The sequence below is a fragment of the Sciurus vulgaris genome (assembly GCF_902686455.1).
Source record: "Sciurus vulgaris genome assembly, chromosome: 11".
Classification (NCBI taxonomy): Eukaryota; Metazoa; Chordata; class Mammalia; order Rodentia; family Sciuridae; genus Sciurus; species Sciurus vulgaris.
Window position 1 is genome coordinate 29,576,805 of NC_136472.1, and position 25,518 is coordinate 29,602,322.

Below are 25,518 nucleotides of genomic sequence, written 5' to 3' on the forward strand. Positions count from 1 at the left end.
AAGGATTACACTCCCATATGTAGAAGCAATGCTTCAAAGACCTTCCAAGAAACTAACCTTGGGGGCTGGGGCAGTAGTTCAGTGGCAGAGCGCTTGCCTAGCACGCGTGAGTCACTGGATTCAATCCTTAGCACCACACAAAAAAATAAACAAAAAAAATAAAGGAATGCTGTGCATCTACAACTACAAAAAAAGAAAAAGACACTAACCTGGGACCTTTCCTATAGCTTGAGAAGTCTCAGTTTTACATGTAGAACAGGATATCACTTTCTGGAAGGCCAGGAACATTGACAAATTTGGAGATCTTAGAACAAGAGAATACCTCCACAGTTTCAAGTACTACAGGCAAAACATGTAGAGGCAAGTTGGATGGATTTGGGTTTTTGGCCTTGAAATACATGAACTCTAAGGGCAATTAAGATATTTCTACAATTATAGAAATGATTTTTAAAATATGACTCTAAGAGTTATATTGAGATTAACTCTCTAATCCTGATATCATGTCATTCTGGCTTCACTGAGCATAAAACAAAAAGGTCTTTATGTGTTAACTACTGTATCTTGACCTTACATAAATGAAATAGGCTAAATATAACAAGGGGGTCTTAAATCATAAAGTTCCAAGTTTTCATTCTTGAGAATATTAAAACCAAATTGACAGGCATATTAAAATAGGTTAGAAATCACAATCTAGAGCTTATATATCCTTTATATAGATTTTCATATACACACCTGGAAATATATATTTTCAAATGCGCTAATCATTCACCCTATTTTCTCCAAAGAAAAGAATTCTAAAAGCATAGTATTTGTTTCAAAATGATCATAAGCAGTATATTTCTTGCTCAATTTAAGTTTTTTATGTTTCCTATACATAGGATGAAAACACACAGTGGGTTAATAAAACTGTTTCTGCATCACAAAATTGCAAAACAAATTTATCTGGTCAAATATACATCTTAGCTACACAGATTTGAATCACAAGTAAGGACTGGAAAGAAGTGGAATGGACCTTTTTCTACCTATCCTATTCCTCTTGTTAAGTACAGACCAGCAAAATGGAATTAAAGGGCCATCCTACAGCTTTACAGCCTGAGATAAATTACAAAAACAAAAACAAAACAAAAAAATCACCACAGTTTGTTTTTAATCAAAGCTGATTAAAGTGCATCCAATCAGAATTACAGACTGCCAAACAATAACGTGACTGGTAAATGTCACCATCTCTACATCCTGCGAGCCACAGGTTATTCAGGAAGCTAGTGCCCTTTGTATTGTGCTTCACTGTAAATAAAAACCTGGCTCAGCATTCAAAAATTAGCTAGGAGTGCTTCTCTTTGACAAATTAAAATTGGCAAAAATACTTAATATATAAATAATCCTGGCTGACAATGATAATAAAATAAGCTTATTATATGTGTGATGACTTTCAGCTTGTCTTAATTCAACGGGTGACAGGTATCCTTACAAAGAGCTGTAATTTCATCAAATCAATCAATCCAGATGAGGCATTTATTCATTGTTGGTGAAACGTTTAGTTCCCTACCAAACTATATATAGTCCTTTTAAAATTTTTCTGAAGAACTTTGGCTTTGATGAGTAGGCTGCCCTTCACATTCACAAGAGATTGCTTATAAAGGCATCAAATATCCAAGTTTGCATGACGACAGGAGAGCACTCTGAGCCTCCCTTGCCAGTGCAAACAGAAATAGCCCGCAAACAGAGGGAGAGAAAAACCTCTCCCTCTTGAGTCAAGATTAGTCTTCTCGGGCTTGAAGATCCTGGAACACAACATCACGACAGCAAGAGCCGTTTTCTTTCAAGAGGATTACTCTTGTCCTCAAGACTCAACCCGGCCATCCCTTACTGCCACCACAACAGGGTTAGATTGCAGTATTCTCTGGGGAACATGTACAAAGTCTGATCCATAAGCTTACACACAAAAATAACTGCAAACTTGCTACTTTGTATTGGTAGAAGAGTTTTGTGTTGGTAGAAAGCTAAGAAATACATACAAGAATTCATTCTTTGAGTATTAGACCAAGGAAAACGATGTAACACCAGAATGGGCCAATTTTTTTTTTTTTTATCTGATTCACGTACCAAAGAATTAGGAGGGGCTCAAACAGTTAGCTGGGTTGGCTGACTGACACTTGCGCTTCATGATAGCCTAGATTTAATAAGACCAGGAGGTCACAACTTCCTTGGCATATGGTAAAGGCAGGGCTCCAACAGCTTAAGGAAATTGGAATGTAAGAGGAGAGTTACCATGTGCAATTTACACACACACAAACCCTCTGTCATTACACCCGCAGGAGGGCCCAGAGGAAACTTCCCTCCCTCGGGCTCTACCTCCATGACTGGAAGGCTATTACAGGCAACTTTGGGTTATTCTGGCTCCTTTACCATCCTGCCTGTCACGGGACCCAACACATTGCTACAAAATAAAAACCTCTCCATTGTTTCCTCTCTCGCCCTTTGTTCATTTTCTTTGTGGAACCTGGTACAAAGTGCAATTACTTAATTTGTTTGGGTTTTTGTTTTGACTTAGTTTTGAGTTTTGGATTTTTCCTCATTGTCTCCTCCACTAGAATATAAGCACTGGAGAGCAAGGACTGCATCCAACTTATTCATCATCGTGTCTCAACTGCCTAGCACAGAGCCTGGTGTACAGACAGTCAGCAAGGATGTGTTAAAGGCAAAACTAAAGGGATGTAGAGATCGTTTGTATTCGTCAACATTGAATTCTGGTACTTCTCTTTTCCTGGAACAGATAGGTTCATGAAAACATTATCCCTCAAAGAGATTAACATCTCAATTTAAAACATGTCCTTACTTGTAAGTCTTCTGTGTGTTTTTTCAAATGATGATGTGGTCTGCTGGTATCACATGTCTTAATAAATTATATTATGCCCAGAAAAAAATTTTTTCAGAATTTTCAACAAGGAAAAAAAAAAGTTCCTTTTAATAAATGTCAATTCAGTGTTTTTACCATCTCTTTTTTCATGTTTGAACAGGATCATCTTCCAGATCACGTTTCTGCCAACAGTCACAAGTCACCTGATATCAAAAGTTAACCAAATTCTCAAATATCATTAAAGTATATTTTCTGACTCACTGAGCAAATTTTGTGCAGGCTGGAGTACTTACTAAAAGAGTGTCAAGAGGGAGCTTTTCCTATTTCTATATCAAGGAGATGGTGTGCTCATTCCCATTATAGAACTTAAAATTCAACATTCCATTTAACAAAAAGGCTTCCGCTTTCTGCCTTTGAACCTTTACTTCTAGCAACTAAACAGTTGCTTTCATTAACAGAACATTTCTATAAACACAAACACAATATTTCTATAACTTTAAGAGTTCTTATACACTTGATCACAGTAGCTAAGAATGAAACAGTACTAAGATCCAGGAAGTATGATAAGTTCACCTACTGTTTCAGTAACAACCTCAGGCTCATTAGTACCAGGCTTAATTCAAATTCACATTTCAGCAAAATTGCAAAATGCTGTATATCTTGGCCCTTCAGTGTTGCATTTACATAGCTGAAATCTTGAATATTAAAATCCTTAAATGCCAAAAGACCTATTAAATATCTATATACCACATGTTTAGTTTAGTAAAGATCTGTGCTCTTAGCCAGGTTTAAAAACTTTTTGAAAATTAATTTTAGCATATTTAATATTAGGAATCTTCAACAAAAATCTGTTTTTTGGACAGGGGGTGTAGCTCAGTGATAGAGACATGCTTAACAATGCGTGAGGTCCTGCATTCAATCACCAGAACCCAAAGGAAAAACAAAATCTGTGTTTTGGATAAAGATGAAGTACACTATAATATGTAATCTGTCCAACAGGACTAGCTATGGTCTGGAAAGAAATAACAAAACATTTATCTCAAGGAAATTGGAGGGATGAAGGAAAGGACATGACACATATGAAAGAATGTATAAAAATAAAGCACTATATAAGTATTAGAAGTGAGTGGCAATGTTAAAAATAAAAAAAATACAGAAGAAATCCTCTTTCATCTGGAAGATTTGGTACAATTTGTTGGTTGGCTTCTCAGAGAAGTTAAATCAAGGAATCACAGAGATGAATACACACTGTAATCATTTTTATTTTGATTTAAACTATGGATAAATGTAATTTATTCACCAATACTCTACACAGGGTCAAGACCTTATCTTTGAGACTGGATCTGCAGACCAGAATTCCATAGACTCTTCTGCATGTACTACACCCAGGTATTATTTGACTACAGGTTCAATTCTTTTAAAGTGCAGCGAAAGTTTCACATATGAAATAACCAGAGATTTCTTGAGTTTTATAAGTTTTCAAATATTTTATATTCGTCTCTTGGTCACATCAAATTTGACAACAAATTTCTGAAAGAATGCATTTTGCTCACTTTCTCAGAGCACTCAGATGTAGTTTTTATAGAAATAATTTCCCTTTTTTTTTTTGGGTGCTGGGGATCGAACCCAGGGCCTTGTGCTTACAAAGCAAGCACTCTACCGACTGAGCTATCTCCCCAGCCCAATAATTTCCCTTTTTACACTAATGTTTCATTGTTGTACAGAATATGTATAACAAATGTATCTGGCAGAAGTCTGGAAACAAATACAATAATTCTTTTTTCGGGGGGACCGGGGATTGAACTCAGGGGTACTCAACCACTGAGCCACATCCTCAGCAATATTTTGTATTTTATTTAGAAACAGAGTCTCACTGAGTTGCTTAGTGCCTCATTTTTGCTGAGGCTGGCTTTGAATCCTCCCTAGCCACTGGGATTACAGGTGTGTGCCATGTGCCTAGCACAATTAACTCTTAATAAGGAAACAATTTGACTTGGGTAGGTACAAGTGTCATACCCAGAAGTTTGTCAGTCACAGGTGGTCAGCACACTGGGTACATTGGTCGGTCAGTTTGTTTTACCAAAAAATGTGTGGCACTGATTTATTCACCAGGTTGGTTAAGCAGAAGTTAGTTAAGAGAATCTTTGCCATGTATTCAAGTCGCAGATATGGCTGACGAGAAAGAAAGTTCAAAAATAGTACCTCTGCCACAGGTGCACCTGCCACCTTTTATATTTGCTCTCAATCATATGTGTTATGCATTTAGAGACACTGAAATCAAAAGATGTTCACTATTAAAATGAAGCAATAGAAAAGGATTCAGTGTTTCACTGAAACATGATAAAATAATCAGAAAATCTGACTCTAAACCACAAAAATAGGTGGGTTGGTAAAGGGCATTTCAAGCAAATTACTATAGGCCTAAAATAATTTTATAAAATTATTTTGAAAGATTAATAAAAACAAATAAAAAGTTATTTAAAAGATGGTCCATCTTTAAAACATGCCATTAGCGGAATAAAAAAAGAAGTTTCCTGAACTCTAAATAAATGTCAGTGTTAGGTATCTGCCTGAAAACATTAAACTCATATTAGTTATATGCTTTTGCAATTGTGGAGTGTTTAATGCAAGAACTTACTTATCTCACTGGAAACCTGGTTCAGTTTATCTTGTGATCTGCTGATTAGGACAACCTTCATTCCACGATTTGCTAACTGAAACAATAAAAGAGAATGCAAATTACACTTTTGCATTTCATTTTAAAACAAAAATATATACCCATATAAAGATGTATACCCATTTTAGGAAAACCTGACCAGATGATAATTCAAAATATAAACCCAAGTGTAACAAACAGGCAATCCATAATGAAGTCTTCACAGAATTTCTCAAATGGCTGTCTTTCTAAACTAAGTACTCAAATCTCAAAGTGTTTTAGAAGGCAAGTGACTTTTTCCTTTTTCTTTTGAATCTGTACATTGTTTGGGTCTTTTAAATTGTTAACATGTCCACTACTTCAATAATTTAAAACAGCTTTAAAAAGAAAGTTTTCATTGCAAAGGAGAGGGAAAGGAAAGTACTGAGTAATAAATTGATCAAATATGTCACAATGAATCCCATTACCATGTATAATCACAATGCACCCATAAAAAAAGGGTTTTGTCATGGACTGAAGATATAAAACAAAGATCAGAAGACTAGCAAAGAAAACTATAGTTAAAATGTTAGGAACTCCTAAAATATAGGATAAATACTTAAATTTTTACTTGGGCATTATAATTTATAGACAACTGAGGTAAACTAAGATAGTTAAATTAATAAATTAATAACAAATTTCCTGAAGAGCACCTTCTATGTATGTATGCAATGCTGGAAAGTGCTGTATAGAATGAAAAAGATTTATGTGAATACAGTTACTGCCCTAGGGACATACAAATACGGGAGTAAGGAAAAAAACTAATATGCACAAAACTTCTTAGTGCACTATTCCAGTTTATAAATGAGCAATCAGTTAGGTTCTATAAACTGTAAGTAATTTCGTAAATTAATAGTCTAGTCTTAAATCCTAAAGGCAGCTTTTATTAAGTAATGAGTAGTATTGCAAATGAAGTTATAGAAGAATATTTTTTATACTAACAAAGGCTGGTAATTTTTAAATTAATCTGCTATAAAACCACTGAAGAATCCATTAGCTATACTGATATTAAAAAAAAAATTAACAGAAGAGGGGAGACAAGGAAAAGCTTTTATTTCTAGAAAAAAATCTAATAAACGTAGGACAAAGACCATTAGAAAATCACCATTTTTTAAGCACTATGATAATAATAATAATAATTTAGGCAAAAATTGTCAATGGATCTTAAAAACACTGGATGAAAGATTGCTGGCAAACGTAATATTTATAGTCTCAAAGTACCATGCCACATACTTTTTATTAATTATATTTATAATGGAGAGTCACGGTGTTATGATGTGGATATGAGGTGTCCCCCAAAAGCTAGTTAATGCTGAAAGGTTTGGAGGAGAAGTCATTAAAATATGAAAACTCTAGCCTAATAAATCCATCCTAGTGTGAATGGACTGGGTAGTAACTGTAGGCAGGTGGGCCATGGCTGGAGGAGGTGGTCACTGGGGATGTGCCAGGAAAGAGTTCATCTTCCTTATGGCCCCTTTCAATCCCTGCTTCGTGACCACCAAAAGGTGAGCAATGTCCCTCCACCATGCCTTTCTGCCATGATGTCCTGCCTTACCTTGGGCCCAGAGCAATGGAGTCCCACCACCATAGACTAAATCTCTGAAACTGTGAGCCATAATAAACCTCTCCTCCTCTAAAATGTTCTTTTCAGGTATACTGGCCACTGCAACAGCTGACTAACATAGAAATAGGCTAACTAACATACAAGGTAGACTTAATAAATTTAATAAACAGCATCTTAATAAACTGTTTATCTTAACACAATCAATAATGAAACACTTGGATTTCTTATACCTCTTGGTAGTATGAACTCACAAGGATAAATATCACTTGCATAACAATCCTGCTAGAACTGTTTCTCCTGCCAACATACTTGTAATCCCAGCTACCTGGGAGGTAAAATCAGGAGAATAGCAAGTTCAATAGCATCAGCAATTTCAGGAGACCCTGTCTCAAAATAAACAAAAAGGGTTGGGATATAGCTCAGTGGTAGACAGCCTGCCTAGCATGTGCAAGGCCCTGGGTTTCATCTCAGGCATGACAAAAACAAAACAAAACAAAACAAAACGCCAAATCAAGTGTACACATTATAAAAGAAAAAGTAAAAAGGCTTAAGGAACTTTTCTAGATTAATGGAGACTAAGAGATATGGCACTAAACACAATCCTTAATCTTCAATTAGAAGAAAAAAGCTATAAAGGACAGTACTTGGACAATGGAAAACTTACCCATGGATAACAGTAACTGTCAAGTGAAATTCTGTGTGAGCATCGTAATGGAGCTAGAAGGGTGAGTGCTTAGTTCTTACCAGACTAATCCCAAAATATTTTGGGGTAAACGATTATAATATCTATATGAATTTACAAATGGTCCAGTCAAATAACAATAATAATGAAAATAGTAACAATAAAGTAAGTTAACAGTGACAAAATGTTAATTGGTGAATCCAGGTAAAGGGTATATGGGTGTTCATTGTATTCTTCTTGAAACAATTCTACAGTTTTGACATTCTTCAATATAAAAATGGGGGGGGGGGTGATTTTTTTAAAAAGCTGGGGAATGATGGGAGGGATTCAATGCCTTTAACAGGATCTTCACCAGAACTGGGTAACAACAGTGGCTGCAGGGACTTCTGTGGGGACTGGAGGGCAAGGACATTTGCCTCAAGAGCATTGCTGAGGTTTCTGCTTCACAAATGGGTCTTCAACACCTCTTCTTTCTTAGCCGTTCCCTGCAGTACACAGGACTTCAATGCTCTGCCTGAGTCTGTCAATATCTTTCTGTTAATCATAGTCCTTCTTGTAAAAATTTGACTTCTAAAGTCAGTTGAAAATAACTGACTTTAAAAACTGAGACCTTTACACACTTAAATGATACAAAATAAAACTACACTAAATTTCTTACAATTAAACATCATGGAAAGTTTTATTCTTATTTTGCTCAGATATTTGCTTTAATTTTCTTTGTTTATGTACATAACCATGGCATTTCTGACAAGATAAAAACAAACAAAACCTATTGTACCATGCAGTATTATATTCATTATTTTCAAAAATTGAAACTATTATGAAAGTATGCTACATTTGTTCATTTTTTAATAATAAAAAGAAAAGTCTTGAAAATCACCTACCTCTTCGGCATATGATTTTCCAATTCCATCAGTACTACCTGTGACAACTGAGAAAGGAAAAAAACAATACTTTAGTTTAAGAACAACAATGAGGAAGTGGACATATTTAAAACCCAACAATTACACACAAGAAAACCTGTGTAATGTTTTGATGTTAAAAAGCAACACCTGGGGCTGGAGGTGCTCAGTGGTAGAGTGAATGCTGAGCTTGCACAAGGCCCTGTGTTCAATCCCAGCACCGATAAAATAAAATAGCAATACCAGTGGTTCAAATTTAAGGTTGAATACCCATCACACCATTGAAATTAAATGCACTGCAACACTATAGTATCAGGGGTAAAGTAAAGATGTACAGCAACTAAAATTCTCACATAGTGCTAGTGGTACTATTTCAGAAAAACTATATGGCAATATATCTAGAACTAAAGCCATGCCTACGCTATGATCCAACAATTTCAAAAGACACAGACACATATAGCTACCAAAAGAATGTTCACAGTAGCTTCACTTATGCAGAGTAGGTAAGCATGCGTAAGTGTAATGCACGGGAAAGTAAGTAAACCAAGGAATAATTATACAATGAATACTAAAAAGCAATATAAAAGAACAAACTACTGATGTATGGACAAACCTGAGACATAATGGAGTAAAAGAAGTATGACACAAAAATATGTAGTATTTCCATTTATTAAGTTCAAGAAAAGGCAAAACTAATTGTTGGTGACAGGAGTCAGAATATTGCTTACCTCGGGGTTGTGGGATGATTACAGGGAAGGGGTATAAACTCCTGGGATGCAGGAAATATTCTACATCTTGATTAAGACAGCATTACTTCTGTGTGTATGCATTCATTGAGCTCTATGTGCTCCTAAGTACACAATTATTTATATTCATATCTTAATAAACTAATTTTTAAAGGTAGTACCAAGAAATTGAATTCTTCTATGGGAAAGCATATTTCTATTACAACCTTAAAAGTTTTATGTAGCAGAAACATTTGAAAATTATAATGTGGGACTGGAGATTTGGCTCAGTGGTAGAGCATTTGCCTGGTATGTATGAGGCCTTGGGTTCCAGGCACTGGTTCCCACGAACACACACACACACACACAAAAGATGGGTCAAGCTACACCATGTATCTTAACCCTGAAATACTGGAATCATGTTTGTCTCAAGTTCAGAGCACAAACTAGGCATGGTGGCAAATGCCTGTCATCCCAGCGACTCAGGAGGCTGAGCCAAGAGGACAGCAAGTTCAACACCAGCTTTAGTAACTTAGCAAAACTGGCCCTGTCTCAAAATTGAAAAAAAATAAAAAGGACTGGAGATTAGACATTAGCTCAGTGGAAAGTGCTCCTGTGTTCAATTCCCAGTAACCTCCCTCCACCCAAAGAGTTCAAAGCATGAGCATCTGCTTCAAAAGATTAAGGATGTCCCCAAACTTCTCTAAATGAGCTTTTCTAAAACAATTAGATTATGGAAAACAACTTATGGTACAACTTATTTTCTTATACTTGTCCTAAAGCTACTTCTTTCAAATTACATAAGATAGCTTCCAATTTTACTATTCAGAAATATGGGAAACATTCATATTCTTCCTGGCTATATCTTTCATAATCTCATACACTTTCATCAACCTCTTAGCCATCATATTTCTAGCATTAAAAAAAAAAAAAAAAAAAAACTTTTTGAAATAAAAAAGTAAATAAATATCCGGAGCAGTATAAACAAACCTCCACATACCCATGGTCCAGCTTTACCTATGATCAACTTGAGGTTAATCTTGTTTCATCTATACTCCATGTTTCCCCCACCTAGGATTATTCTGAAATGAATCTCAAACATCGTATCACTTCATCCCTTGATTTCAGTTATGTATCTGCTATTAAAAATAACAAAATCATTATTATACTACTAAAACTAATAATTGCTTGAATCAAGTATCTAATCAATATAAATTTCCCCAAATGTTTAAAAAAACAATAATTTGTTTTAATAAGGATTCAATAAATTCCATATTCCATACTGGTCAATATGTCTATTAAATCTCTATAAATTTATAGGTTCTATCCATCCACTTCTCTCATTCACTCTTAGAGACACACTCTCTCTCATTTTCTCTCTCTTTCTATTTGTTGAACATACTGAGCACAAGCTTATGCTTTCTCAGCATGGCACTTGCTGACTGCATTTCCCTGATATGATTTAACATGTTCCTCTATCCTTTAGTAGTTGGATATAGATACATGATCAAGTTCAGGTCTGAATTTTTTTCCCTAAGAATACTTCATAAGCAATACTGCATATTTACATCAGAAGGCACAGGTCTGGTTATCTTTCTTTTTGTTATATTCGTGGTAATTGATGATCTCTGCTGAGACCCATTATTTTATTAGGGGTTGCAAAATGATAGCATTTGCATTCACTCATTTATCTTCATCTATTAAGTAGAATATTTCCAGAGAACTTATTCCTCATTAAAGAGTTACCACAATGGATGGATAGTTTGTATAGGAACACAAGGTTAAGTATTTGAATATTTTCACCTTTTACATATATATATATATGTAATATATATTTTAGTTGCCAATGAACCTTTTTAAATTTATTTATATGCGAGGCTGAGAATTGAACCCAGTACTTCACACATGCTAAGCAAGCACTCTACCACTGAGCTACAACCCAGCCCCACCTTTATCAGTTTTTAAAATAAATTGTTTCCTTGGCATTTTCCACAGGTAACTCATATTTTTACCATTACAGTTTTGTTTGTAAGAAGCATTATTAACACACAGATTTAAACATTTGTCATAGAACCTAGCTAAATGAAATGGAGCACCACATGAAAGTTCCTCCAACTCCTTATCAATACATAATTGTGCTTTCCTTTAACTTTTCATCTCCTGAATATTTCTGGAGGTGTGAGGATCTAAACTTTGTACTGTATTCCTGTTACTGATGCAGTAATGTTACACAAGTAAAGGACAAACGCATGCTAACAGTGTTCAGTTCTCTCCTTTTCTTTCTCTTTGATAAACTTCCCTGATCTTTCCAACTTCCCAGAACCTCCCTCCTGCCCTCTTCTTTCAAAGCCAAATTCAAGCTCCACCAATTCCACTGTTCCAGATCATTCTGAGCAAAAGTAATCACTTCTTTTTCTAAATTCCTGCAAGCACTTTACACAACCTTATGACACTTCACTACTCCTTAGTTTGAATTATAATTCCTTGCATCTACATGTCTTCATTCTTCAATCAGATTCTAGGCTCCTTTCCATGATATGCTCAACATGGTACTCAGACATTTGCTGACTACATGAATGATGCTCAGCAGTTAATCTTTAAAATTGTAAAACACAAGACTGCTTGCCTGAGAACCTGATATCTCAAAGGTCTTCACTTTACAAATTCAGTATCTTACACTCTTCTACACTAAACACCTATCAGTCACTGACCTATCTTATTTGCAAAGCCTTTTGTATGTAGATTATTCTGTTTAAGCCTGTAACTATGAAATAAGCAAGCCACATCTGCAGTTATAGCAATGAACTAGTAGCAACATCAGATTTCTTAGATTATAGGTTTAAAATCTGGTAACAACCTCAGCACCACAATAAAATAAAATCTCTCAACAAGAACATGACTAAGAATTAAATGACAGTAAAGTCATTTGGTGTTCTACAACTAATATGATTGGCTGGAATACATTTCAAAAGAATATGAATAACTCTGTTGTGTGTGTCTGTTTTGGAAGTTGCCAACCCCAGCTGTTCTCAGCACACTTTATAACCAAGGACAGTCATAGGTGTTGGGGGCCGCTGCCCTGTAGGGCCCGCAGTGGTGGCTGGCCTCGCCCTATGGCGCCGAGAAGCCCAGCTGCAAGTGCTTTCTATTGGCTGACTGATCTCCTCCGCGTCCGTGCTTAGCTCATGATCAGTACATGTCCTCATTACCCACCATTAAGTCTCCACGAGCCAAACGCCTGACCCATTAAGGTGATTGGCTGTTACGTCCCATAAAGCTGTGTATTTTGCACGGCGGCGGGAGCAAGCAAGGCAGAGCAAGCAAGGTAGGGAGGGCAGGCAGCAGCTGCGGGATGAGAAAAGAGGAGAGGCGGCCCCGGCGCGACTAGAGAGGAAGAAGAGAGAAGTGACAGCTGCACGAGAGAAAAGGAGAGAGAAAGCTGCACGACAAGAGAAGGAGAGAGAGAGCTGTGCGACAAGAGAAGAAAAAGAAGATGGCGGCGGTGGAGGAGGAGGAAGAACCAGGCACTCGGCTCAGAAGCTCTCCCATAAAAATAAAGACCTTAAAACTTCATTTGAGAGCCGAGTCTTCATGGTACTCACTGGACGAGACAATAGGCAGCTAGAATCTGCCAGGTCTGGAGATTCCAAAATTTGCCTAATGGATATCGAGTCTTCCTTTTCCAAATTCTCCAGTTTGGGGATTTATAGTGGTACTCACTTCATGAGTTACTTACTTAGTTGTTATGAATATGGAGATATTTTTTCTTTCTTCTTTTTTTGTACCAGGGGTTGAACCCAGGGGCCCTTAATCACTGAGCACGTTCACAGCCCTTTTTATTTTTTGAGACAGGGTCTCCCTATTGGCTTATTACAATTGAGGAAAAATTTCTACACACCCCTTTTGTTTTCCCCATCCTTCTGATAAAGTTATACGAGAACGTTCTGACAACAGTGTTTATATTATTGGGATACTGCAAAGTAATTCTGACATTCCCCATCAAGACTGAGCACAGATCCCTTAAGTAAGGGCATGGTACCCAACAAGACTGCCCTTCTGATGTCAGACGTCAAGTTCAGAGTTCCCCAGGTTACCCACATTTCTGACTACAAACTGGCTAAAAATTTGGGGGTTTCCAGCAGCCCCTCAGATTTGATAATCTACTGGAATAATTTACAGAACTCACAATAACTTCCAGTTATAGAGGATACAAATCAGGACCAACCAAATGAAGAGATACATAGGATCTGAGGTCTGAGAAGGTCCCAAATGCAGAGCTTCTGTGTCCTCTCCCCAGGGCATAGAATCAGGAGAGGGATGCTGCCTTCCCAGCACATGAATATCTTTACCAACCAGGAAGCTCCACCCAGCTTCAGTGTCCAGAGTTTTTATCAGGCTCCGTTATAAAGGCATGACTGATTGGATCACTGGTCAATGATGGAAGTCAATCTCTGGATTTCCTCTGGCCCTTCCCAGAGGTCAGGAGGCTGGACCGATAATATCAGGTGGCTCAAAGTCTCAAGTTCTATTCACATAACTTTCTGGCATGTCCAGGCCAACTCTTGAAGCTATCTAGGGTTCCACCATGAGTCATCTCATTAGCATGAACTGTCACAGTCACCCTGAATAACAAAGGCACTCCTATAAGAAGTTTATCCAAAGAATTTGGACTCTCCTCCTCAGATCAAGGATAAAGCCTAGTCAAATTTTTTGTTATACAACAATTATTATGGTTCAATAAAAGTATTTCTCAATACTGATCCAACGGTACAAAATAATTACATTTCATTTTCTAGTCAACCTTCTGTCTTCCCTAGAACAGAACTGCATCGCTTCTCATCTGCATACTTTCCTTTATAAACACCCCATGCTCTGACCTCAACACAACAGTCCACGTGAGCAGGCCCATTCCCTTGATCACTTTTTTCTTCTTGGAGATCACCTTCCCAGTGTCTGTTACCCTGCTCCAACTTGGAAGGGTTCCTCTGCCGTACGGTACAGCTGTTGTCTGGGAGCATGGTCTTGGGAATTCCCTTGGCTTCTCTCCTGTGTGGAAGCCCTTTTTTCTAGATCTTGTTCTATTCTCTCAGTATGGGAGAGCATATCTGCCAGTAGCTTCCCAAGAATAAATACATGGAGATGTGTTTGCAAACATTCTTTTAATAAACTTTATTTTAGAATAGTTTCAGACTTAAAAGAGACAGTACTAACATCCTACATTACTATGGTATGTTTGTCACAATTCATGAACCAATACTGGAACGACTAACTAAAGTCCATATTTTATTCAGATTTCCTGAGTCCTTACTGAATGTCTTTTTTCTGTTCTAGGATCCCATCCAGGATAATTATATTACATTTAGTCATCATGTCTCTTTATTTGATGGTGTGAGACAAGTTTCTTTTGCATATTTTTTTAAAAACTCTATATTCAAACCTCAAAATTATAGTTTGACTAGGTGAAGAATTCTAAGCAGAAAATCATTTTTAACAAAGCATCTTAGACAACTCTCCATTATCTTCAAGCACAAGTATTGTTTAAAGTGTTTCACCATCATATTTCAGACTATTGGTAAGTAACCTGCTTTTCTGTCACTGGGGCTTTTAGTATTCTTACTTACTCTTTAAGACTCCATGATATAATACCTAGGAGTGGATGTTTTTCCATTCATGGGTGCTAGGCACTAATGGGTCTTGAAAATTGTGGCTTTAAATTCTGAGAATTTTCTACATTAACTTTGATAATATCTTCCCCATATTTTTCTCTTATTAGAATCCCTAATAATCTGAATTTGAACTTAAGAATTTCTCCATCAATCTTTTTTCATTTTCTGATCAACGGTTGTTTTTTTGTTTTTTTTTTCCCCCAGTGCTGGGGATTGGAACCCAGGGCCTTGTGCTTGCAAGGCAAGCACTCTACCACCTGAGCCATATCCCCAGCCTGTGATCAAGTTTTAATATAGAATAGTGAAGCCTATTTTGTGTAGAATAGAATTACACAGTATAAAATTAGCAATTTACCTTTTAAGGTACAATCATACAGTGGGGGGGAGGGGGGCACCAGTTTTCCTCAACTGATTATGTTAAAAGTATAGGCAACTGTTTAACATGCTATTTCAGTGTTTATCATGAGGAGACAGTGCTACAAAACATGCACAATGTAGTCTTTAGATTATATAGAAGTAAAAATATTTTACATTTTGATTTCATTCATGTTATCTCTTCTGTCTTTCTCTTCAACATGAGACCAGTAAACTGTCCACAAGGAGATAAGTAAGTGGAATCAGGAGATGTTCCCCAGCATAGAGATTAATATTCCAGGTAACTGCTCACACGAACAGTAAATTTGGCTTTCTAAACAATGTTATCCTTTCACAACTGTGGCTGTTTGTCCCCCCTTTTTCCTGGGACATAGCTCCTGATAATAAAGACTATTACAAACATATCTCCCTTAGCTGTTTTCACCATTTCATAAACATGTCTACAAAATTCATTATATAGTAATACACCTGCTTTATCTTCTGACACAGCAGCACTGAGGAGATGTGCTGGGGTGAGAGGGAATGAATGCAGGAATGGGGCAGGGGATGAAAGGAAGGGCAAGTTTAACAAAATCAGGAATGAAAAACTGAAAGGGCAGTGTCTAATGGACTGAGCACAACATGCAACCCGATCCTTGACAATGGTGTACATTAAACAACCGTCGTCAGGAACAAGCTTGAAAGGATTTCTAAGAAGCCACTGCTGAACATCATCTTGAGAAACAGCTGAGGGAAGAGGACTGGATACATGAATGCATGAATAATCAGAAGTTCTACTGGTCTGAGTAAATTATCAAAAGTTTTATATTCTAAGCTTCTGCAAGAGGAAACTTTTGTAGCAATTTAGCTGCCAGAATGTTACAACTGATTATGTAGTCATCCAACATTGTTTGCTACGGTTTGTGCAAAGCTAATATTGTTGAGGTCACTGTCTTAGTCGCCAGTGCACAAAGTCCCCATATAAAATGCAACACCTCTTACTGTAAAGAGGAGCACGAAGTCCTGCTCATAGTGTCAGGCATCACTGGAACACCTGAAGACTTGCTGCTTTTTTCCAGATTGGTTGAGATTTTTCTTTTTCTTTAGTCCATTTTTATCGCTATGCTTCTTCTACTTGGTGGCTGCAAGTGTGTTTCATTTAATAGGTCTTGCCTCTGACGAACCACTGGTTTGTGGCTGACAGTGGCTGTATTTGCTTTGTTGGGAGGAATGTATGTCAAACTGGTCAGCAGCTCTCATGGCGCCTTCATTGAGGCAGGAAGGCTTGCCAGGCCCTCAGAATGCTGCCACTGGATGCATCACTCCCAGCCCCAGGCAGGGAAGGGTCCAGACAGAGGGGCAGGCGGTGATGGTGGCAGCAGTGGCGAGGCAAACTCTGTGCCCATCTCCCGCCGAGGGCACTGTGCATCGTGAGGTCCGGTACGCAGGAGAAAAAGGCCGCCACAGCCCCGTAGTGCAGGAAGCCTCCCGAGGACCGCCTCCATTATCTTAAAAGTTATTTTCTACTTTCCTATAAATTTCTCCAACTTTATCTTCAAGACTCTCTACTGGCCTTTTAAGTTTACATTTTCAGTTTTTAATCTTAAAGAACTCTTCCCTTTTCTGATCGCTTGCTTGTACTTTCCCGACCTCTCTCGGCATCCTGTCTTCTTTTCCCTGAGGACATTTATCATAGTTTGTTTACATATTTACATTTTCCTCTACTCCTTATATTTTGTCTCCTCTAAGTTCCTTCTTGATTGTTTTGCTCTGTCTCATCTTGGAAGCATTAAAACGTTGGTAAAAGTGCACAGATGCGGTAATTATACCGTGGCCTTCACTACAGGACAATCAATGGTCGAACCAGCTTTTTCACTGGGGAAGCCACAAGTCAGTATCAGTTTTCTCTGGGAATCTTCAGTGTCTCTTAAGAAGCATTCCCATCTTCCAGTCTTCTGGGTGGGCAGTCATTAGTTTGTAAACTTTTTATTCTTCACCTGATCACTGCATTCTTCTGCCCAGTTTCCCAAAGTCTCAAGCACATCTGGCTCAGAGCCCAGCCGCACTGTCTTCTGAAGTACTGAAGTACACGTTCAATTCGTGTGCTGTTCTGGGGTCCAAGGGATGACTTGCTTGTTTCCCAGTTGTGGTCGCTCTATGAGCTCTCAGGTGACTGCTCTGTGAAGTGAGTTACCACTCTTCTACCTTCATTTGCCTGGACTGGGGATTAGGGATGACAGAAATTCCCTTGTTGCATCAAAATGGAACTGTTTCCCATTCTTCTAGTTTTGGGGGAGGAGATCCAAGAGATGAAAAGCCAGAAGTACTATTACTTGACCATTTTATTTATTTTTTGTTTTTTAACACCTTTATTTTATTTATTCACTTTTATGTGGTGCTAAGGATTGAACCCAAGTGCCTCACGCATGCCAGGCAAGCACCCTACCACTTGCCTAGCACACATGAGGCACTGAGTTCAATTCTCAGCACCGCATATAAATAAATAAAATAAAGGTCCATTGATAACTAAAAAAGAATTTTAAAAAATGGAAGCACCCAACATTCCTCTTAAGCACATTACACTTAAATAAACTAACTTTAATTCAGGATGAGGTACTGAACACACTTCCTAGAAAGATTTCGCTTTCTGCTCCCCGCAAAAATGCTTTTTCCAATCATCAGCTACTAATAATTACTAAATTTAAATCGAACTGGGCTGAGGGCATGGCTTGGTGGTAAGGGGCTTGCCTAACATGCACAAGGGCCTGGGTTTGATTCCCAGCACCAGGGGGGGAAAATGAAACTAGCCTTTCTTTAGAAACCATTCTGTGCATAACTACAGAGAATTCAAAGACACGTAAGACCCACTCTGGGTAGTAAAGATCCTAAAAAATCACCCATTTCATTGTTAGGACTTTAAATACTTAGTAAAAACAATATGACTTTAAGTTGTACAAATATTAAAGTTTGTCCTCTGATGTTTTTAGTAGATTAAAAATACCATTCTTCCACTTTTAATACTTTTCAAAACCAAATCCAATACTACATAGTTGCATATCACACTGCCTCAAAGAAATTTTTTTCCTGAGAAAACAGAGAAGTACAAAAAGTATTTAAGGGCATAAAGAAATAAAACAGGAAACCCAGAGCCTCTCATAGTCATAGCTACAGTGCCACAGGTGTTCTACATAACCAGCGTTCTACACAATGACCAGGCAATAGGGAATGGAGCTATCATTTCGCCAAAAGCAATGGCAGACCCTTTAGTTCTCCAAGCCACATGGCAAGTAAAGTATCCGCAGCAATGTACAAACATAACCAAGTCATCTATAAAACTTCAGTCAAGCACAAAAACAAAGTTTTACTCAATTAATGTGGAAAAAATTAAATTTATTTAAGATGGGGAGGTGAGGTGAGGTAGGACAACAACAAAGACTAGCCCGCTTTTGCTAAGATATATTCTTTAAGGATACATATTTTTGATCAGTAGTTACAGAGATAGGCATTGTAGTTGGACAGAAAAATCCCTCAATCACATTCAATTTTTTAAAAATAAAATAATAGTGTGATATTAACTATGAAGATGATACTACATTGTCAGGGGAGTGACTACGTCATGCTAATCCGGGACACCATCTTAAATCAAGACTGTTGGTTGCTTTTGGGAGATCAGAGAAAGAAAAGAAAGAGATTACTTTTTAAATTCCTTTTACTATTTGCATTTTTTCACATTGTCATGTACATTTTATCATGTCATATATTGCCTTTTTAAAAAAGAAAGTCCTTTCTCATCACTATGAGTAGAAAGATAGTGTAAACTAAGCCAAAAGATCTTCGTCTACTCCAATTTCCCCAAAGCCAAGGTAATATTACTTAGATGAGTATTTCCCAAAGTCATTTAATATTTTCTTAAAACTGATCCTTCTGGGCTGGGGATATAGCTCAGTTGGTAGAGTGTTTGCCTCACAAGCACAAGGCCCTGGGTTCAATCCCCAGTACCACAAAACAACAAAAAAAAAAAAAAAAAAAAAAAACCTGATCATTCTTTCTCAAATAAAATGCAAAAAAACCTGACTATTTAATTACTATTTACTCAATTCATTCCTATAAATGCTGTCAGCTTCAATGAATAGAAACAGACTATCAGTGTAACATATACTGCACATATATATAGTTTATATGTTATACTGATAGTGTCTTTATATATTTATATATTACATTTATAGAGACTATATATATCAGAATCATGTATGTATTAGTCTATATATTTATAGATATTTAAAATACATATATTTAAAAGTACTCATCAACGTGTGATCATCTCTTAGTTTATTTCTGGGAAAACACTGACCTAAGCATTCCCACCCTAATATTCTAATTTTCAATGAAAATCAAATGAAAAAAAAGACCAGCTTAGAAGTCATTCAAATTAGTTTTTTGTTGTTTCTTAAAATGACAGAACTAAGCACTCACAGCTATAATGAAATAAGATGTAATGTGCAAAATCTTCCCTATGTGGGGCCCATTCTTCATGTGTCAAATGCACGTATGGGCCAGAGCCTGCTACATGCTTTCCTTAACAACTATATTTCCTTCCTTCTTTGCAAGAGAACACTGACTTTTAGCCCAGCATACTGTAACCTGGAATCTTTATTTCCTGGAATCTCTATTTCCCAACCTCCAAAGCAGCTAGGTGTGGCGATGTGATTAGATTCTGGGAAAAAGATGTAAGCACAGTTGTGGAGGACTTTGAAACAGATAGCTTGAGGAAAGCTGACGCAGCAGAGAAGGCCCTTTTGCCCTTCATGTAGTCAATTCAAAAGTGATGACCAAAACTCCGGCAGCCTCTTGACCCATGAAGTACCTTTGAGGGTAGAAGACTCAGAGGAATTAAGCTACCTGATCGTATCACTGAACTACTGCGGGGGCGCCTAGCACATAAAACTCATGCCAGGGAAGTGTGCCTGGCGCATAAAGACCCATGCCAGAGGTTGGTAATCTTCCTCTGGAGGATGATAGCAAGGACTCGTCATAAGTTGGGTGCTGCCAAGGCCTTCCCTGGAAGACGATAGCAAGGACTCGTCGTAAGTTGAGTAAAGCTGGAGCCCCTTCCTCAGAGTGTTAATCTCTCTTCCTTTTTTGTTTTTCACCAGAACTCACAATATTACGCGGATTAATCATGTTTAATAAAGTTCTTCGGTTGAAGGATGATGGGAACACAAACAGTTCATATGAGTTAACTCAATTCCAGTAAAATAAAGTTCATTTGTTTACACAAAGCACTAATATTCCTATAGGGAATGGTGGACATTCTGAAGCAATATGTCTTGTGATGTTTTTGTTAACTTTTACAAGACTCCCAGACATCTAGTTGCATATAAGTGATTCTCTTAGCTTCAGTGATCAACATATTTATTACATCTGGTTTCTTCTGCAAAGTAATGAGCCTCCCACAGAAATACATTATATTTAGTTCAAAAGAAAAGTTTTAGTTCTTTTAGATGAAGATTTTTACTCTAAAGACAATAACTTGGTTCTTAATAGTATAATATGATTTAACATAGCATAGACATGTAATTATAGTCATGAAAAATTAATAACAAATTACTAGAAGTTATAATTAGTCTTAGCAGTAAGAGATCAAATAAGAAGTTAAACTTCAAAGAAAAACAAGTGGTATACATCAACTTGCTTTTGTAAGTTTCGAGTCAAGGATAGTTCATTGTGGGGAAATGTCGAGTAAGATGAATGTGCCAGGTGGCGCTAATTGGCTAACTGTGCAGACCTAACTTCTGTTATCTATTGATAAACTTCTAAGAACTTTCTTCTTCATATGAAGTCATAAATATTTTTAGTGAAAAGTGTAAGGGTATAAAAACTGTAAGAAGAATTCAATAAACTTGTCAGCAACCTAACACTGACCTGAGTCTGTGTGGTTGCTGTCCATCGCCGACGCTGCGCCGCCTAATCACTCGGGGCTTTTACATTTCAGGCCATCAAGGACCCCTGGACTCTGCTGCTTGGGCTGGTCCCCGGCAGTTTGGCGCCCGAACAGGGACCTGATTGGTAAGTGTCTTATTCTTTTCTTTTCTTTTTTTCAGGCGGTTGGCAGCTAGGATACTGCCCGGGGAGCCGCGGTCCCCTCAGTAACAGAGACTGAGAAAGAAAGGGCAGGGATTGGAAAAAATGGGTAATACAGCATCTAAGGAGAGAACTTTATTTCTTGATATAGCAAAGCATTTATTAAAGAAAAGAGGTGTTACAGTAAGTTCTTCACAGTTACAAGGCCTTTGATTTTATGTTATTTGTTTTTGTGTCTGATGTCATGTTTTGTCTGTATCAAACTGAGCGCTCCTAAAATTAAAATTTAAAAATGGATCCAAATACTTTTATTCACGTGATTTAAAAGGGTTCAATTTAAGTTGGGTAAACTAATAAAAGTGAAATGTCTTCAGAAATAATTCGCAAGTCTCTAAGTAGTCAAACTAATGCAATGTTGATGTTAAACAATGTCTAATATCAATTGTTTCTAGGACTTTTCTTCAACAGGAAAGAGACAGCAAATACTGTTCAGGACACTTGTCTGATATCTTGGTTTTTGCAGAATAAGTAAATTAAATTTAACATGTATAGGACTACTCAAATGTGTTTGTAAAGACATCTGATTAATTTGCAAAGTTAAAATGCTAATTGTTAAATAACATTAAGTACTTTTAACTCCTTAAATTCCATGGGGTATCATACCTAAACATTATTGGTGTTTTCATAGGTTGGTAAACTAAAAAGTGTTTAGAATTGCTTTATGTCATTACTAAAAACAAGGTTATTAAGAGTTATGTCCTAACAGGTAAAACCCCAACCCGGAGGATAAGCGTTCCATCTGCTTCCTTATCACTCCCCCTGCTCCCCCTCCAGGTCTGCAAAGCTCCAAGGAGCTCTTAGGTTTGGAATTAGAGTTACCATCTCTCCTCTTACTGTGTTTCAGTTAGAGTACTATAAACAACAAAGTATTTTATCTTGCTAAAATGGAGTAATTTATCTAAATTCAGAAATTTCATGAGAGTTGTTTCAGAATGTGAACAAAAAGGTGTTGACAGAAAAGAAAGAGAAAATAAAGGGTTCTGGGTATGGATATATATTTAGTAGAAGGAAAAAGGAAATGTTTTTGGGTAAGAAAGTGATTGTGTGATGACATGAGGGTCTAAGTAAGTGCTAAGAAAGTCTGTGTAAGTGAAGAGAAAGTTTGAGCAAGTTTGTGTGTAACTAAGTTGGTTACAAGTATGTGAGACAATCGGTTAAAGCTATTTAAGGTTTTTCCTAAGGTAAAATGCTAATGTTCTGATATAAACTGAAGTCTAATCTATATGGTAAAATAACATGGTAAAATAACAAGGATTTGAAACACTAATTTACTCTTAACTTTGTGTCTATTAAGTTTTATTCTTTAAAACAATTAGTCTTAAAGATTGGGGTGTATACAATTGTGGTTGAACAACTGTTGTAGAGTGTTGTGCTGTGTTGCAGAGTCTACATTTTTCTTTAGAGGCTAAATTTGGTAAGATAAAAGTGTCAAGGTAATTGTGAAATAGTCACTAGTTGTATATTAAATGTGTTCATATTTTCCAGGTATACAAGTTTTTAAAGCAGGGAATTTATCAAGCGCTGCTATTCTCCAGAATAAACTTGTCTGTAATGGTAATTTTAAACTTAAGGAGTACATTTTATTGGGGATTTATTTTTATCATTCAATGTTCTATTATGGGACCTATTATCAATAAGATATATGTAAAATTGGTTACTTATTTCACTGAGATAAAAATTTAAATGTAAATTTATGTCTAAGAGTTAGTGACAGCCTGATTTGTTTAAAGGTTTATATCATAGAAGGTGAAAGCATTTTGCCACACAAAAAGGAAAGTTAAAAACTCTCTCAGCCTTTCTTTGATTCATGTTTTAGATACAATGATAAATTGTGTTAATTATAAAGTTTATATAGACTCAGGAAACAGTATATGTAAACTATTTAATGATATTTAAGGAAGAAGCAAAGATCAACATCAGAATTAAAACACTTAAAATCTGTAAAGAGCCACGCCTTACCTGATATAAGGCTGTGCCTTCCACCTTACTGCATGTTAGAGTGACTCCAAAATAAGTCAGACTTCAGCTTATTTAAAGTTATAGTCAAAAGATTGGTTTTTGTTATAAAATTACTATGATCTCAAATAGGGGATATAATGTGGTTCTCAGTCCAAATTCAAGATAGCTATTAAACAAGCTAAATATGTTTTTACTCTTGCTAATTTCATTTTGTAAAACTGTTGCTTGTTACTGTTTTACAGAAGTAGCTGCTTCAAGAACATACAACCTAGGTAACTTGTGATAATAAGCCATCACCTATAGAACAGATAGTGGTAACTTCCAGTACTAATACAGACTCCAGTTAGATAAAAGGGTAAATAACTGTAAAGCTATGGACATTAAAGTTAAAGCCCAGTACTCTTACTTTATGACTGGTGAAACTGGCTTGCTGGATGATTAAGATCAAACTTAGAGATTGGAATTAAATACAGAGGTCAAGAAAAGTCCATATTTGGGTCTTGCCCTCAATGTCAGCCTGAACCCAGGGAATAAGAGAACTTCTCTAATGAGCGCTGCAACTCTGAGTCACACAACCTCCTGATCAAGGAGATTGTTGAGACTAGAGGATGAAAAATCACTCAGTGCATCTGCTGCAGAGGAAAGTCATGGAAAAAGGGAGACATCCCTGATGCTTTCAAGGAAAGCCACGTCATCAAGAAGACCCTGCCTAACCAATGGCACTGGTGGAGCTAAGGAGCCGCTCTTAAGTTCTGTACGAGTGACCCCTGTGGGAACTCAGCTGACTCTTTAACAAGACAGGAACCAGGTCAATTTGACCAGCTTGGTCTTGGACACCCAGCAAAACAGTTAAAACCAAAATATAGCCATTCTTGGGCATTTAAAGGAAATAATAGTTAAATGTAACTTAAGATGTACACTTGTATTAGCCCACTGAATAAAGACTGAAAGCTACAAATGAAAGAAAGATTCTTCAGCAAATGTGCTTGATAACTATTAAGAGAAACTGCCAGAGTCAAAAGTTTTTAGTCAGTTTAAGACCTTCTTAAGCTACACAGGTAAACTTAATCTATGTTTGCTAGTATGATTACCTAGCCCTAAGTAACAGAAGTATAGAGATCTCTACTAAACACAGGTTATATCAATAAAAGGATATATTACAAAAATCAGATGACATTAAGTAGCTTAACTATATTTTCTGGGAACATCTATGACATTAAGAGTTAAATGTTGTGTTTAGATTCCTGGTAACCTGGACAATGTTAAAGTCCCCAAATGAAGGCCTTGTCCTCTCCAGTCTTTGTTAGGCCTAGTTATGGGAACAATTTCTCAGTTCTTCCACCACCTGGTGAAAAATTGACTTCCGTCATTTTCATGATACTCAGTGGCATGTTTCAGATGCTGCAACATTTACTTTGTACTAATCTCCTTTCAGTACTCATGTCTTTTTGTTCTTCTCTCATAGAAGCACCCACCCCCAGATGACCTTACAACATGCTCTTCCCCAACCAGACTTCTACCTGGGACCCCTTGATTGACCCGATTTTTAAAAAAAGGAACTCCAAGCTGCTTGCCCCACGCCACCCACTTCCAGCTCGAAGAAGTCAGAGCGGTCATCGACCTTCTTCCCCAGCAGCATGGAGTTCCTAAGATTAGAGGGGGGAATGAAGCCAGAATTAAGAACAAGTAGTTAGTGTAGAAATAGGGGATCGGGTCAAATCGAGGAAATGAAGGCCATGAAATCTCCTAGTTACCTTCATCAGGGAAAGAGTAAGTGCTGTACAGGTATTAATGCTCAGGCAACAATATCAGTCCCTCCGCCAAGAAAATAACTTGGGAGAAAAGTATATAGAAACAGAAGTTCCATGAGATACTGATTTTTTGTCTTCCAGTTATCCTTCGACTCTTAACAAAGGTTTTTAAGGGCCTTCAAATTCAAAAAGGTCTTTTTGATCTTCAAAGCAAAAAAGGGG

The 25,518-nt window shown here is 37.0% G+C and overlaps 1 protein-coding gene and 1 long non-coding RNA gene across 2 annotated transcripts in view; one reads left to right on the top strand and one right to left on the bottom strand.

Annotated features, from left to right (window-relative positions):
• Positions 1-24,480, top strand: part of LOC306639459 — a 288,549-nt gene extending 264,069 nt beyond the window's left edge. The window contains exon 2 of the long non-coding RNA XR_013757653.1: positions 23,836-24,480. This is a non-coding gene — a long non-coding RNA (uncharacterized lncRNA). The remainder of the gene's footprint in view (positions 1-23,835) is intronic.
• HSD17B12 (hydroxysteroid 17-beta dehydrogenase 12) overlaps positions 1-25,518 on the bottom strand; it is a 161,905-nt gene that overhangs the window by 82,256 nt on the left and 54,131 nt on the right. The window contains exons 2-3 of the mRNA XM_079103047.1: positions 8,683-8,729; positions 5,496-5,571 (exon numbers count right to left, since the gene is read on the bottom strand). Of these exons, the coding sequence (XP_078959173.1) occupies positions 5,496-5,571; positions 8,683-8,729 (123 nt within the window). The remainder of the gene's footprint in view (positions 1-5,495; positions 5,572-8,682; positions 8,730-25,518) is intronic.